General features: G+C 45.8%; 1 protein-coding gene across 10 annotated transcripts in view; it reads right to left on the reverse strand.

Annotated features, from left to right (window-relative positions):
* Nucleotides 1-1,119: 1,119 nt before the first annotated feature.
* Nucleotides 1,120-16,379, reverse strand: part of SYNRG (synergin gamma) — an 85,432-nt gene continuing 70,172 nt past the window's right edge. For 7 of the 10 annotated variants that reach the window (XM_005220017.5, XM_005220016.5, XM_005220014.5 and 4 more), the window contains 3 exons: nt 5,072-5,182; nt 4,675-4,710; nt 1,120-3,668 (listed from right to left, as the gene is read on the reverse strand). In XM_005220017.5, the coding sequence (XP_005220074.1) occupies nt 3,537-3,668; nt 4,675-4,710; nt 5,072-5,182 (279 nt within the window). In that variant the 3' untranslated portion in view covers nt 1,120-3,536. 10 annotated transcript variants of the gene reach the window in all.

The following is a 16,379-nucleotide window of genomic DNA, read 5'->3' on the forward strand; positions in this document are numbered from 1 at the left end:
TCCTTTTCGAGGAGAGCCACCTGTCCCAGCAACAGCCTGCTTTTACTTCATTTGCCAGGTAGGTTGTAGCCTGCTTATATCCATAGAAAAATTGCCTAGATTTTGGTTTTGTGTGGCAAGAAGCCCTACATATAATGCCAGTGGCTGCGTATTTATATAAATCATATTCTTCAGATTTTACCTGGTTTGTGGCAATTGTCTCCCTCTGCGTTCTAATTTTGAAAATCTGCCCACTTAAAAACATGCGCCATTATTGTCTGCATGGGAAAATTAAAATGAAATTAATGGTTTCTGTGGGAAATCAGAGCAACCCATAAACGCTTTGGCAGCACATGATCAAAAATCAATCAGAAAACAATCTGTGGTTGTGGGGGCTGGGCTCCTCCAATATGAAGGCAAACTCTAGGCCTGGTGGTCTCTGGAGAAATACCCCAGACTCTCTCTGCACAGGAGGACACCTGGTGGCAGAGGCCCTTTGTAATGAAGAGAATTCTCCTGCGGAGATCCTGGCAGACGTCCACGCCGGGGTGCAGCGAAGCACGCTCTGAACACTTAGGGAGTCTAACACCTTTCTCATCTAAATGTCTGAGTTTATCAGCGAAAAGTCAGAAAGGAAGCTGTGTGGCCTCCAAGGTGTGAGGGGAATTTTTAGTAGAGATCATAAAGGCCCTATCATTTTTTCTAAGCTTAAGAACACACCAGTCATTAAATAAAAAGCAATTAGAAGGCACCTGTAAATAATTGCGTAGATGCACACCACATATATTCAGATGATTTAAGCACCTCTATGAACTGCTAACCAATAGCCACAGGAAAAAACAAAACATAGATAATATCCTGATAGACCCTGTGCTGCTGCTATCTCAAGCGTGTCCAGACAAAAACTACACAGTAAGCCATAAAAAATTTAAAGGCAAAATACACCACCAAAACAGAGCTTACTAATTGCCACTCAAGCAGGGGGGTGAAGCAGCTTGCACAGTGCATTGTGTGGACGTGAGTAACCTTGGTTACTGTTTCCAAGGACACTGGGCTCTTGGCTAACAAGCACTGAGGTGAAGCTGAATGCAGTGTGACTCATTTTAATAAACCTGCGTAAAGAAAATCAACGTGACGGAATTCCACACTCCCCAAATCTTTATTGGCAGATCTAATAAAGCGTTTCCAATTCTAAACAAGATACTGAAAGTAGTGAATACCCTTTGCAGCAAAAGCTTTTCGTTGACGCCTGCTGTATTTTTCCTCTGGCACCTTCCATGAGGTGACTAAACCTATCGTACTTGCTAAGGTCAGCAGTAATTATACTTACGAGTTTCATCTGAGGCGTTCTGGAATACATCTAGAAACGGAAACCTATCTGGTTAACAGGTGAGCACTGTCATCAACATGGACCACTGTGACAGAATAATAGTCCACAAAGCGTTTCCAAAAATGTCTCTGCCGTGGAAATTCTGTCAAACTGGGAGACGTTTCTTGTTGCAAAGGTAGATTTGTGACCGTGGTCTATCATGGAATGTATAACACCAATGAGAAGGCTGCTTGAATTTTGGTGCCATGTCGAAACCCGAGGCACTGCCCAGGCTGAAGTGGAGCCCGGAGGCCCCAGGCAAAGTTTACTAGAAACCGGCCCATTTGTGTCGTCACTGACACCCGCTGGCCCTGCGGAGGGCAAAGGTAACAACTCAGAGACAGCTGTTCCGGTTGTTAGCAGCTGGAGATGGTATCATCCGCAACAGATGAGAAAAAACAGACTGACCTCAGCAACCCTTGTCTGCATCCGGGCATGCGGCCAGGGAAAGCAGAAGCCCCAGCAGCTCAGGAATGAAAACGTTCTCTGCCTTTCTTGGGGAGGGTGGGAGTAAAAGATGGAAGATGGAGCAAAATCGAATTGCCCCAAGTTTTGTCCTGAGGAGGGGAAAATGATCTAATTATGTAAAGAGACAAAACCAATTTTTCCAGTTTACAAACAAAAACTAAGTATGTCAGAGAGCTTAAGCCACACGAAGAGAAGCACCCAAGGTTCAAAAGCGCCTAAGCACGTGATTCACAACAGAGAAACGTGTGTCCCAGGAACAACACAGTCCTTACTCCCTGACTTTTTCCCCGATTTTATGCATTCGGTTTAAGCAGCAAAGAAAATTCCCTGTACCAGAGAGCATGCAGGCGCTCCCTGGTGACCCAGTGGTGTGGACTTCGCGCTTTCACTGCTGAAGACGCAGGTTCAATCCCCGGTAGGGAAGCTAGGATCCCACAAGCTACAGAGTGAGACCAAAAAACCCCCACAACAGAGAGCATGAGCCTTTTCCTTCTAGAATTCAGTGCTGGTTCTGAGCAACGTCCTGCCACTGCTTCTAAGTCACGTGCCTCTACCACAGATACACACCTTACTCTTCTCCTTGCTGGGCCATGAGCTCCACCGTCCAACCCTGAGCAATTTCCAGGTCTCTCACAGAGAAACGGATTGGTCCCTGTGCAGGCGTTCTTGGAAATCTGGACAGAGGCCTTCGCAAAGAGATTTCATTCAGCTGCCTTTCCAAACCTTGTTTGAAAAAAAACACCACGTTCATAGCCTGTGTGTGAGGCAACACAGGGCCTTCAGTGAAGACCCCCAAGGGCAACGACTCATCCAGATACACCAAGATTCAGGGCTCGGTCGAAATGAACATTCTTCTCCACTGCAAAGTTCCCAGGTGTGCTTTGAAAGTTTTCTTGAAAGCTGCTGCTGTTGCTGCTGCTGCTAAGTCGCTTCAGTCGTGTCCGACTCTGTGCGACCCCATCCATAGACGGCAGCCCACCAGGCTCCCCCATCCCTGGGATTCTCAAGGCAAGAACACTGTGGTGGGTTGCCATTTTCTTGAAAGCTGACAGTCTTACAAATGCACGAACAGAGCAGAGAACTGGTTCTGTTGTGACACTGAAGTTGGTAAACCCACCCTCACCCACCTACCACTGTCCAGTGGACAGAAGCAGAAATTTTTCTATAAAAAGAATATCCGTTTAATCACAATTTCCCCCTTTCTATTCATTTTAGATATTAACACACTAAATGTGGCTAAATGCATTCTACTTCACACAACAATAAGTGTTCCAGATACACAAGCACTGGCTCAAAATCCTTCCGACTCCAGTCCTAGAGCAAGAATTTAATTTTCTTCAAATGTCAGTTCTTCACAGTTTCAATGCTACAGCAGCAAATTATTCCTTAGATAAAGGCAATTGTGGTCCATATTTTAAAACATCTTAAGAGAACTAGAGATAAGTTAGCAAACTTCCAGTGCCACGTGCAGTTAGGGTAGGGCGGTTTGACCTGAAACCCCAAAGACTGGCCGCAGGAACTTGGGGGCAAAGTTCGTCTGTGGGAAAGACTAGAACTTGCACAGCCCCTCCCCCACCTCTTGAGGCTTTCCTCCTGATGGGGTGGGCGGGGGGAGCTCCACAGCATTCACATTCCGTTTACTGGTCCCTGTCACCCCAAGGGGTGTGGTGGAAGAAAACAAACCCAGCCGGGTGCGTCATAGAGGAGCTGTCAGGAGCTTTCAGAGCAAATCAGGCAGGATCAGGCCGGGAGGTTTCGGTTCAACACAGTTGATCCAGAAGTTGGCACAGCTGGCGTGATACTGGTGTCCCCCGTACGCCAGCTTGAAGCTGTCAGTTTCCGAGTTGAACGCCTGCCAGGAAGAAACAGACAGGGAGGGGGAGTGGTCAGGCTCCCTCCACGCCCAGGTGCTGACCGGCAGCCGTATGGACCCCGCTCCAGGACACAGAGGCTGAGGCCAGACTGGCACACACACAAAAGCTGAGCAGGTGGCTACAGGAATTCAAGCGAGAAAAGTTTTGTGCCGCTAATTAAAGGCATAAAAAAAATCTTTACTGTTAAACCCAGTTTCAGCAAAAGGAGGCCAGATCTTTCCTAGAAAAGGCACACAGAGGCTGTGGGGGGTTGGCAGGGGTCATGACAGGGGAACGAAAATAGCCAAGGGCCGGGGATCATTTTGATCTCTTTGTGAAGAAGGAAGCCCTTCCCTGAGGCTGGCATTTGACTGTTACATGCCATCCCTGAGGTCTCGGAGGCTCGTAACGTCCTATCATCAGAGAAAACTCAAGATTAAAATGGGACTAATGCCACTGGGAGCTGAGAGCCGAACTGACATCATTAAAATGTCCAAATAGGTTCAGGGCTTGTAAAAAAGATACCAAACACCTAAGAATGCTTTCCAAATGAATAATGCTTGCAGGTAAGTTACAGCCAGCCAGGCCTAACCTCAACCACTTCCTAGGGTGTTTTCTAAACGTCTACAAATAAACAAAACTCTAACTGTCCTGCCCCCTAAATTTGTTTCTGTCTGCTAACAGCCAAGTGCTGAAGCTCTCTAACCTCCTCTGTGTCACAATGACCTGGTTTTCCAGAAGCTGCCCTTTCTGTCACCCTGTTCCTCCTAGAGGAAAATAACCGCCATACCAGAAGCCGATTCTGAGCCACAAAGCATGCACACAAGACAGAAGTGACCCGCGTGGACACATTAGTTGACTGAATCGGACACTGTGGGAATGGGAAAGACTCAGCAAAGCATGTATGATTGGAACAGCTCAGGATGACAGTGCAATCACTGAACTTGCCCTCCACATTCAAAATTAAGATGGGAGACACTAAGCTAACAAGTAAGCGGTTCATACTTTTTTAGGATGCTCTTCTGCAGGCTTCTCTTCTTTCTGAAATAATGTTGAAACCATAAGGTCAACAAAATTCCCAGCACAGGGCCTCTGGCCTGCAAACCAGTCCTTACAGGTCGACCCTTCTCCCTGTGCCACCCTGCCTGCAGAGGGGGCTACAGGCACAAGGCAAACGAGCCCGGTCCACGGAAAGGCAAGACCTGCATCCACTCCTGCAACAGCTCCCCGCACCGCCCCTCGGAAGAAGTCTCTGCTTCTCTGGTCCCATCTCAGGACTTGATCAGCTCCCCGCCTCTGGTCACAGACCGTGCGGAGAAGTGGGCCAGGTGGGCTCGTGCCCCGGGTCCTGTCGGGGACGTGCTCTGCCTTGGAAGTGGTGTGGGGGGAGGTGGTGACTTACCCGGCTCCTGGAGTCTACGTTCAAGAGGCACACCCCGCAAGCCAGCTCCTGAGCATTTTTAATCCCAGGCCGGAGCATACAAGAGGAAAAATCCAGTGAATTTTCATCAGGCTGTGATGACAAGACAAACGGGTAAGGAGACAGCAGTTCCCCACGCTGCTTGGCTCAGCTCTCTGATCCCGCCTCCCAGTTGGTCCAGCAGCAAATTCAGTGAACGCTCTACCACCGCCAGCACAGTCATTCCATTTCCCTGGGGATGTCAGGACGTGTGAAAAACGGTCCCTACCCTCAGAGCTCAGTTCAGGGTCGGGGTGAGGTGGGTATCAGGCAACACGGCGTGATGAGAGCCACACTAGTGTGTGTGTAAGAACCGAGGGCCAGAGCAAAGCGCGGAGGGGCTGGGGCACTGACCCGACTCAAGGGGAAAGGAGCGGGGTGGCAGAGAACGCTTCGTAGAACTTACAGTCATCAGGGCTGAGTCCTGAGGGGTGTTTGGTAGGGGAGGGTGTGGTGGGGAGGGAAGGGTATTTATGTGGAATAAGCAGCATGGGCAAAGGCCTCTAAGCAGATTGGGTAGGAGGAGAAATCTAGGGGGTGGGGGCCGAGCTTATGGACAGAGGGAGGAGACGAAGCGGGAGCAGGAAGGCCTTGAAAGGAGTATGAGGGGCTGAGACTTCATCCTGGAGAGCCTTAAGGGCTGTCACCATGCTGACAGGATGCGGTCTGCACTCTGGACAGACCCTCTGGCTGCAGCGCGGGTGATGAACTGGGGGACTGGTCTCATTACAAGGCTGCGGTAGTGAGCCAGGAGATAGGCCCTGAAGGGCAGAACAGAGGGAGCAACGGTGGAGAGAAATGGACACGGGGAGCTGTTAAGGCCCCAGAATCAACAGGCCTGGAGGACTGGGCACCTGAGAGGATCCACCCTACTGAGGCGGGTGAGAGGAGAAGGAGTCTGGGGTGGAGACGGGGAGAAGAGCCCAGGTTGGTGCGAGCCAAATCGAAGCTGCCTGCGGGTCAGCAGAGCTCTGACGCTGCATGAGCAGGCAGGTGGATACATGGCTCTAGCGCTCCAGAAAGAGGGAGCTGGACATCACTGGCTACAGAGAGTAAACACTGGGCTGACCAGAATGTTCGTCAAGAGTTTTTCCATAAAATGTTACAGGAAAACCCCAACGACCTGTATGCCAACCCAAGATAACAGCAGCTAATACGTCAAGCCCTTACCTGTGCTAAGCAGTACACTAGGCTCTTTTTATGCGTTATTTTATTTCTTACCAAAAAAAAGTATGAAATATGGAATGTAGACTAAAGATTAAAGCTGTTAATTTCTTAAAAGTTATAATACACATCTATCATATGAAGCTTTTAATTCCTCGATGTTTATCCAAGAGAAATGCAAACACGTTAACAAAAGTCTTGTACGACAAATGTTCACGGCAGCTCTATTCCTGTTAGCCCAGACTGCAAACAGCTTGTATCGATAAACAAAAAAATGGATTTTAAAAGAACATAGCATATTCATACAATGAATATTACTCAGTGATAAAAGGGGATCAAACTGATACACACAACACAGATGAATTTTTACAACACGCAATGTAAAAGAAGCTGACACAAGAACATATGCAGCGCATAATTTCATTTATATTAGGTTCCAGAACAGGCAAATCTAGGATAATGCAAAGTTACAGAAAATAGATGGCTGTTTTGGGAATCAGATCAGAGGGCTGGGAAGGGGCAAAAGGGAGCTTGAGCGGGTGATGAAAGCTCTCCACCTATCGATGGGCGCGGGCTACATGGTTGTGTGCATTTGTCAAAACTGATCCAACTATCCATTTACAGTCGGAGCATATCATTACATCTAAGTTATTCTGCAATTATGAAATACACTGAATAATAAAACAAGACAAAAACAACCAAAAATACAAAAGCAGAAAAATGAAACAAAAAACCAGAATGGGAGAAAATATTTGCAAACAATGTGACTGACAGGGGCTTAATATCCAAAATATATCAACAGCTCATACAACGCAACAACAAAACAACCCAGTCAAAAATGGGCAGAGGACCTGAATAGACACTTCTTTAAACCAGACATGCAGATGGCCAGCAGGCACGTGAAAAGATGCTCAACATCACTAATTATTAGATAAATGCAAATCAAAACTACAGTGAAGTACCGCCTCCCACCAGTCAGAAAGGCCATTATTAACAAGTCTACAAATAACAAATGCTGGAGAGTGTGAAGAAAAATGAACCTGCCTGCACTGTTGGTGCGAATATAAATTGGTGTAGCCACTATGGAGAACAGTGTGGATGTTCCTCAAAAAGCTGAAGAGAGAGTCTCCATGTGATGCAACAATCCCACTCCTGGCCTTATACCCAGACAAGACTGTAATTTGAAAAGACACGTGCACCCCTCTGTTCACAGCGGCCCTATCTGGAATAGCCCAGACACGGAGACTGCCCACTGACAGACGAACAGGCACAGAAGATGCGGCACATACGCACAAGGGGATAAAAAAGAGCCATGAAAAAGGACAGAGTGATGCCCACTGCAGCAACACGGATGCACCTGGAGGTTATTATACTGAGTGAAGTCTGAAAGAAAACAGACAAATCCCATACGATACCACTTATACGTGGAGTCTAAAATGTGACACAGATGAGCCTACCTATGAACAGAAACACAGACAGACAGAACAGTCTGGTGGCCTGGAGGGTGGGGACCGAGGGAGGGACAGAGCACGGGCTGAGGTCAGCAGATATAAGCTTTTATATACAGAATGGAGAAACAACAGGGTCCCACGGTACAGCCCAGAGAACTATGTTCAGTATCCAATGATACACCATAATGGAAAAGAATATTAAAAAAAAGAGTGTATATATGTAAGTGAGCCACTTTTCTGTACAGCAGAAATCAATCTATTATAAATCAATTATACTTCAATATAAAAAATCTAATCAAGAAAATAAGATTTTGGATTCTTAATGGGTAGAAGTTAGGTATACCTGAACTAATTTATATTTCTCATATATGCCCTAGAACAGAGTTTCTTAAACTTGGCACCATTGACATTTTAAGCTGGTTAAATCTTTGCTGTGGGGCCTGTCCTCTGCATGTAGGATGTTTAGCAGGATCCCTGGCTAATCTGGGGACAAAACTGCTCCCTTCCCGGCTCAATTAAGAACTGACTTTCCAAAGAGGAAGACGTATGCAGGCATGCATGTAAATATGTACATACGCACAAACACACACCCGTATGTAAGCTTATTATAAACTTTACTGATATGAAGAATGTGTAGCGCACATTTTACAAATAATCAAATATACCACCCTTTTATTGTAAATTTCACATAGTATCTTTTTTTTTAACTGCACTGCACAGCATGTGGGATCTCAGTTGCCCCGACAGTCAGTGTGGAGTCTTAACCACTGGACTGCCAGGAAGTTCTTCCCCCGCCCACCCGCCCCCGTAGTATCTTATTCTCACAAAATGCTTTCTTGGATTTTTGCCCACCTCTTAGATCAACAGGCAACCTCTGCTTGCTCTCCTGAGCGAGTGTTACTTCTAATGTGAATGCTGATGTCTGACGTGGAGGACAAGGGCTAGACTGCCACCACTCAGACATACTTTGGAACTTCATTTGTCTGTCAAATACGTGACTTCTTTGCTGAATCAGATAATAGTTTTTGAATATTGCAGAATCTTTACCCAACTTTTGGTTCTACGCTCAACATAAGGGCTACATACACAAACAGCATACTTTTAAGTTTAACCTACATTAATATTTTCTCTGTATCACTTTAAATCTAGAAAATCAACAAGTCAAGCCCTAGTTTGAAGCATTTGTGGATTTCCATGGTACAAATACTCCTCCATGGTTGATTTTGAGCTACCAGCGCAATGTCACTGAACACAGGGGTGGGAAGAGATCCCACCATCATATAGTATTTCCACAAATGAAAACACTGGACTAGGGTGACCAACTTCCTGGTCAGTGCACGACTACCCCCATTTTATGGACTTCCCGGTGGTCCAGTGGATAAGAACCCACCTGCCAACGCGGGGGACATGGATTCGATTCCCGGTCTGGAAGATCCCACACGCCAAAAGGCAAGTAGGCCGTGCACCACAACCACTGAGGCCTACACCCTGGAGCCCGCGCTCCGCGACAAGAAGCCACCGGGGCGAGAGAGCAGCCCCCACTCGCTGCAACTAGGAAAGCCTGCGAGCAGCAACGAAGACCCAGCACGGCCAAAAATAAGTAACTTACAAAAAAAGACTGTGCCCATCTTAGCTCTGAGGAAACCCCTTGGTCCTGAGCTAACCAGGACAGCTGATTGTCCTCGGACAGACAGGAATAATCTCTAACGCTAAGGAACATGCTTCGGCACGTGGGAAGGAAGTGAGGATGCAAGGACTCCACAGGAACACAGTAAAAGGGGCCACTGTCGCGTCTTGAGAACCAGAAACAAGAGCAGAACAAATCAAGAGCGAGAAAGGCCTTAAGTCACCAAGCTGGGCTCAGAAAAACGTCTGAGTATAAGACTGCCTCGGCTCTGCGGTGTGATGCCTGATTGTAACACAGTCCAGAGTGATCACGCCACGGGGTGGCTTCAGTGAAACAGAGACAAGGGCCTGTAGTCCAGAGTGTGACGGATCTGGGAGCCTGGCGAGTTGGCTTTGGTTTTTCTTCAAGAATACTGAGATGACCAGGAAAACGGCAAATCTGATGACAAAAGAGTGGCTACGTGCTCCATAGTTACTTTAGGCTGAAGCACTGAGGAGTCACCACACTGTCTCTGTATTTGCATAACTATATTACTTTTCCCAGGGAAAAAAAGGGCTTCTCTCACCAGGAAAATGTGTAGATTATATATGATAGTTCCCCATCCCTTCTGAATCTGAAATGGTAAACCACATGCCAGGTTCCACAAACATCTCAAACTAACCTGAGCTAAATCCATTCAGATCACACGGAGGGAAGGAAGAATGACAGACAGTTCTCAGAGAAGAGAAGGGAGGTGCAAGATTCAACTGTATGAACCCACTCCACCTTAGCCGAGCGGAGGATAATTCCTTTTCTTTTTTAGTGCCATCATGACCTATTTGGTCAAACCGAAAAGCAGCCGGCACTGTCACCTGTCCGTCGTCCAATTCTGTCCTTGGAAAAGGGCAACAATTTCACATGCCCTCCCTCCCTCCTTCAACTGGTGTTAGGGTCCTCACAGATACATAAAAAGGGCGCTGGAAAGGACTGAATACTCTAAATGATTATCACAATTATTCACTTTGATAAATAAAACCTAAAATGCTCTTTGAACTGGTTAAAAGCACAGCAGCATGTCTGTAATCTACATTACAGACATTCATCATGTTCTTGAAGAAGGCCTGTTTGAGAAATAATTAGAACCCAAGGAAACTAAATCCTGAAGAAAAAAAAAGTTAATAAGAGCCTTTAATATATGTTTACCAAAGGAATAAAAGAAGCAAACGAAAAGGTGGTATTGTAAACTCCAGTGAAAATCATAAGGCTCTGCATAAATTACTCCGTAGTCAAATTAATCTTTCAAATGACCAAATTAACCTTTATAAATACACATCTATTAGCAAGGGGATTATTGCAGTCCACAGTAATAGTGTGACACCAATCGAAGGGCCTAACTCTAGGAGGAGGCACGCCCTCCACAGGCCACCTTGCACTGCGTGTCACTTACTTTAACTGGCAAGTATGTCACGTATTTAGCGAAGATAAAAAGCCAGCAATATTATACTCGACCTGTATACACTGACAAATCCCAGAGGCAGGCTGGGATATACTGATATAATCCTGAATCTTTAGCCAATAATAAACTACTAAAATGGTATCCAAGAAAATCACTATTAAGGAAGAAGAGTTTGGAAGCAACTAGCATTCCTTACTGATAGCCTTATTCTCCCTCTCTATCCCTCTGCGTTAGACACGGCTGTGTGACTTGTCATGGTGTTGAGAGACTGAGGATAATACGCGCACTTCTTTAAGCACATTGGCCTTAAAGAAGGAAGCCTTTAAGGCCAATGTGCTACTTGTCATGTTCCCTTGATCCTCTCCTGGCGACCAGCTATTTTGTTCCACTCAGTGAAGCTCTATCATCCCAGATGCTGGAGTAAGGAGGGCATGGCATAGAGCCCCTCCAGCTTGAGATGGACATGGAACAGGAGCCGGGGATAGAGCTCTGTTGTTTCACACTGCCAAAGAGGGTGGTGGTGGTCGTGGTGTTTGTTACCATCAAACTTAATTTGACTGCAATAAAATTTACTCTCTTAGAGTCCTGGAGGTCAGAGGTCTAAAATGAGTTGGCAACGCTGCTTTTCTTACAGGACTTCTAGGGGAGAGCACACATCTTCGTCTTTTCTAGTGTCTCGAGGCTGCCTGCACGCTCTGGATCACAGTTCCCTGCCCACGCCAAGACTGCAGCATTCGCCAGTCTCTTTTGATTGGCGCGCTGCTTTGCAGCCATGGAAGGAAAAGGTGCCTGTTACTGGAAGAAAAGCTATGGCAAGCCTAGACAGCATATTAAAATGCAGAGACATCACTTTGCCAATAAGGTCCGTATAGTCAAAGCAAGGTTTTTCCAGTGGTTATGTATGGAGAGTTGGATCATAAAGAAGGCTGAGTACCGAAGAATTGATGTTTTCAAACTGTGGTGTTGGAGAAGATTCTTGAGAGTTCCTTGGACGGCAAGGAGAACAGGGCAATCCTAAAGAAAATCAACCCTGAGTATTCACTGGAAGGACTGATGCTGAAGCTCCAATACTTTAGCTACCTGATGCAAAGAGTTGACTCATTGGAAAAGACCCTGATGCTGGGAAAGCCTGAAGGCAGGAGGAGAAGGGGACTACCAGGGAAGTCCTCTTGCCTTCCTCTTATAAGGATCCTTGTCATGCCTCTGGGCCTGCTGAGATAATCCATGCTGTTTCCCGTTCAAAGACCCTTAATGTAATCACATCTGCAAAGTCCCTTCTACCACCTAAGGTAAAACATTCACAGGTTCTAGGACTTAGAACATGAACATCCTGGGGGTGGGGAGGCGTTATCCTGTCTACTATATCTACCTTTGGTCAAATAGATGGTCGTGTGGAGACAATGAATATTCTGTCTCTAAAACACTATGCAGATTGGCCAGATGATAAAAATGCTATCGTTAAAAAAAATAAACTGCTCGCCTGACATGCCACAGCAACAGGAAGTACTCTGAAATTCACTGCTTATTTCACACTGAAAGGAAGCGGGGAAGAATTTTATTAGACTGAGGGTAATAGTGGAATCACAGAGCCTGGGTGATCTTCAGTTGACTAGAGGTTAGGAGAGTAACAGTCCTGTCTCTTCTCATAGATTTCATATGGCAAAATAAATCAGCTTTGTTTTCCAGGACTGAAGTCTTGGTTACAAACCTACTGAACTTCAATCCACAACCATGAGATAAAACCTCAACATAATAATTCACTCATCAGACTTCCCCGGTGGCACAGTGGATAGGAATCTGCCTGCCAACGCAGGGGACATGGGTTCGATCCCTAATCCAGGAAGATTCCACATGCTGCAGAGCAAATAAGCCCATGTGTCACAACTACCAAGCTGCGTGCTGCAACTCCTCAAGCCCGAGCGTTTTAGAGCCTGTGCTCTGAAAAGAGAGAAAGGTGGGCTTCTCCGCCAGCATACTGAGAAGCCCACGCACCCCAACTAGAGAGTAGCCCCTGCTCTCAGCAACTACAGCAAAGCCTTCATGAAGCAACAAAGATCCATAGCAACCAGAAAAAAAAAAGCACTCACCTCACCTCACTAAAAGAGAGGATTTTTCTCTCTTGAGAAAAAAGTTTCTTCAATCAGTGCTCAGAAGAGGTACGCTTTTGCCACAAGAGGGAGTTTTAGTCCATGGATTAAGGGAGCATTAAACAGAGGGCCGTGTAAAACTGCCGCCAGTGTAACTTCCAACGTAAAGAAATCGTAAGGAGCCACAATTTTGAGGTTAAGACTTGTGCTCTGCTTCCCTTAGCCCAAGCATCACTGCTGCACCCAGAACTTTCTCACTTGGCAAAAGTAACGCAGTCTCCTTTCGATGCAGAGAGTCCCATAGAGTCTTTGGGGGAAGAAACAAGTCATTTTTTAATACTTTGGAAGCTGGGACTAATACAGTAGGAAAAGTGGTTTTAGGCAATGATTTATATTCAATCCCAGGTTTGTGACTTTCAGCCAAGTTTCATCTTTTCTGAGCTCCAACTTCTGCACTTGTAAAACTGGGGATTACGCTGACTTTACGGGATTGTTAACCAGGATTGAACGAGAAGGAATACAGCACAATGTCCAGCAGGTTCTCGGTGCAAAAGAAACAGTAACTATTGTCTCAGTGTTATTGGAACCAAAGAGCCTGGCTGTCGTGACTTAGTTCATTAAGTAGAGCGCAGAGCACGGGGCCTCCAGGGATGCCCTCAGGTAAGGTGTAAGGACCGAAGGCCCACCAGTTAGCAAGAGCAAAGGTCGTGGTATAATCAGGAGAAATATGAGTAGGCAATGACTATTTTTCACAGCTAACCTAGTGAAAACAGCAACGATAACTGGAAGAGCATGCGTGACTGTGGAAATAAACACTCAGCGGCAGCCACAACGCACAGTGCACTCCTGTGGCGTCTAGTGGCGGACGTCTAGCCTTCTGAGGCCTAAAAAAAGGTCAGGCAAAGTCACTCAAGCATCCAGATCCAGACATGGATGCTAGAAACGGATGTGCCCAGTGGGAGTCTGCAGGGGAGGGCATGAATGCCTGGCCACTCTTGCCCTCACGTGGAGGGATTCAGAGCCACCGTAGTGAGGGGCAACACCCCCAGGCTAGGCAGGGGACTAACGCACAGAATCACAGAACCAAGTCCTAAGGCTCCTTTAAAAAGTTTGGGCAAAACTAATCCTTCATGTAAAAAATCAGAACATGGCTTATCTCTGAGTGGGGCGAAGTCAACAAAGGAGCGTAAGGAAAGCGTCTGGGAAGACGGGCTGTATTGGATCTCGACCAGGCCCGGGTTATGTGTGGCATGCATTTGTCAAGACCACTGAGCGGTATAACGAAGATTTTTGCATTTTATTAAGTATATATTTTATTTAAAAAGGAAAAAAGAAAAAAATTAAAGAAAGCCAGGAAGGGCAATCAGAATCTCGAAGGCAAGCCTTTCTCATGAGCAAGATGTACAAGGACGAAACTGGCTTCCACCTCACCCCGAAAGCAGCTCCCTCAGAGCCGTAATCAAGGCTAAGAGTCTCCCCAAATACCCTTTGCTCCAAACAGAAAAGGGCTAGAACCTGCTTAACACACTTGGTCTTCTGTGATATCTTTTCTTTAGAGTTCACAGCCACCTTTTTCTAACAGTACCAGAAGAGAGAGATTTGTATAGCAGTCTAGTTTTCAGTGTTAATAAGAAACCAACTGCCATCAAAACAAAGAACCTTAAAATCTAAGTGGCAAGGGGGCTCCTTTAAGCTCCTCTACAGTCCTGAGATGTTAACCGGGGAAGAAGTATACAGAAAATAACTTGACTGTTTAGATCAAGTCACTGCCAAGACAGACTTCTGGTGTTTCATCTCTTTAACCCCAAAGCTAAGGAACAACTCATCTTCCACAAGAAGGCTTTTGCCTTTCTGCTTTCACCCATCCAATCTGCCCATTCAAGGAGGCAACAGAATACTGTGGTTGAAAAAGCAGACTTAGGACTCTTTCAAACTAAGTCCAGGTCTCACCGATATCTCTGTGCTTCAGTTTCTTCATTTAATCAGGGGAGAATATTATTATCTACCCTCAAGACTGCTGTATTCATTACATCCATGTAGAGAGTCATGAATAGGGTCTGGCACACAGTAAGCATTCAGTAAATGTTGGCTAATGATGCGGACGATGTTTAGGCTTAATGTAGTCCACAGGAGTAGAGAGTTAGGAGCAGAAGATGGGTGACTTAGGAGACACCCAGACCCGCACATTCCTAATGTGTGGCTGTAGATATCTTGCTGCTAAAAAAACATGGAACAGATGCGTGTTGAGGTGAGACCTTTGTGAGACTGAATACAGAGGCTCTGATGAACTTTGATGCCAACAGTGCAAAGGGGACACGCTGGATTTTATGACATCCCCCTCCATCCCACAGCCTCACGGGCACCCACGTGCATCGCCAGCCAATCAACTTCATTTGTGACCGGAGTTTGGAAATACTTTTTTAAAAAGCCAGCGGTGGGACTTGCTGGTGGTCCAAGGGCTAAGACTTTGAGCTACTAATTCAGGGGGCCTGAGTTTGATCCCTGGCCAGGGAACTAGATCTTGCATGCCGTAACAAAGATCAAAGATTCAGGGTGCCACAACTACAGCCCAGCACAGCCAAATAAAACAAACAAAAACCGCCAGGGTTTTATGACCCACACACAACCCTATTACCATTCTGCAATACTCCCTTCCAGCACTGTAATAATAGTTCTGTGTTATTTCAAACTTTGTGCTCCTTTAAAAAATGGCCATGTAACATCCTACTATGAAGATTCACACAATTAAATTCTCCAGATTTGGACTTTTAGGTTATTTTCAACTTTTCACTTTTACAAAGAACAACTTGTGCATTTGAGCTGCTTCTTTTTGTGAGTTTGTATGTAGAACCCTCTACCTTAGGGAGTTTTCCAAAAAGTGGAACTACTTAATCAACCGCTCTGGAGGTCCGTAAATCTTTTCATTCATTCAGCATTTACTGCGTATTGACATGGTGCCTGGCACGGTGCTCAGAGTAGACAGACGACGGACATGTGGTCCTGGTCCTTGTCCTCAATGAGTTCCCAGGTGGGAGGGAAAGCATGCTGCCAGACACCTTTCCCATGGGGTGGCACCAATTTCTTAATGAATTAATTCCCAATAAATTCCCTAAGAAGCAGTCCCATTTTACCACATCAACATGCTAAAGGTTCAAATAAATAAACCAAATCCCAAACTGGGTTTATTAGGTGGTTAAAAAAAAAAAACAACACCTTGTTTTAACTTGAATTATTGTTTACTGATTAGCTGTGCCTCCTCTTTTATGAATCACTTCATGATTTTGCTCTGACTTTACTGGAAGCTGGTGTATTTCGCACTGATTTATGTGTTTTCTTTACCGAACAAAGACTTGAGGCCACTGTCAGTAAAAACTGCCACACTTTTTCTTCTCCTTACCATTTCATCTATTTTGCTCCCCACTTGGAATAACTTTCACTTACTGGGGCTATGCCATTTGATCTACAATGAAAAATTTCCTAAGAAACT

This window comes from Bos taurus, chromosome 19, assembly GCF_002263795.3.
Source record: "Bos taurus isolate L1 Dominette 01449 registration number 42190680 breed Hereford chromosome 19, ARS-UCD2.0, whole genome shotgun sequence".
Taxonomy (NCBI): domain Eukaryota; kingdom Metazoa; phylum Chordata; class Mammalia; order Artiodactyla; family Bovidae; genus Bos; species Bos taurus.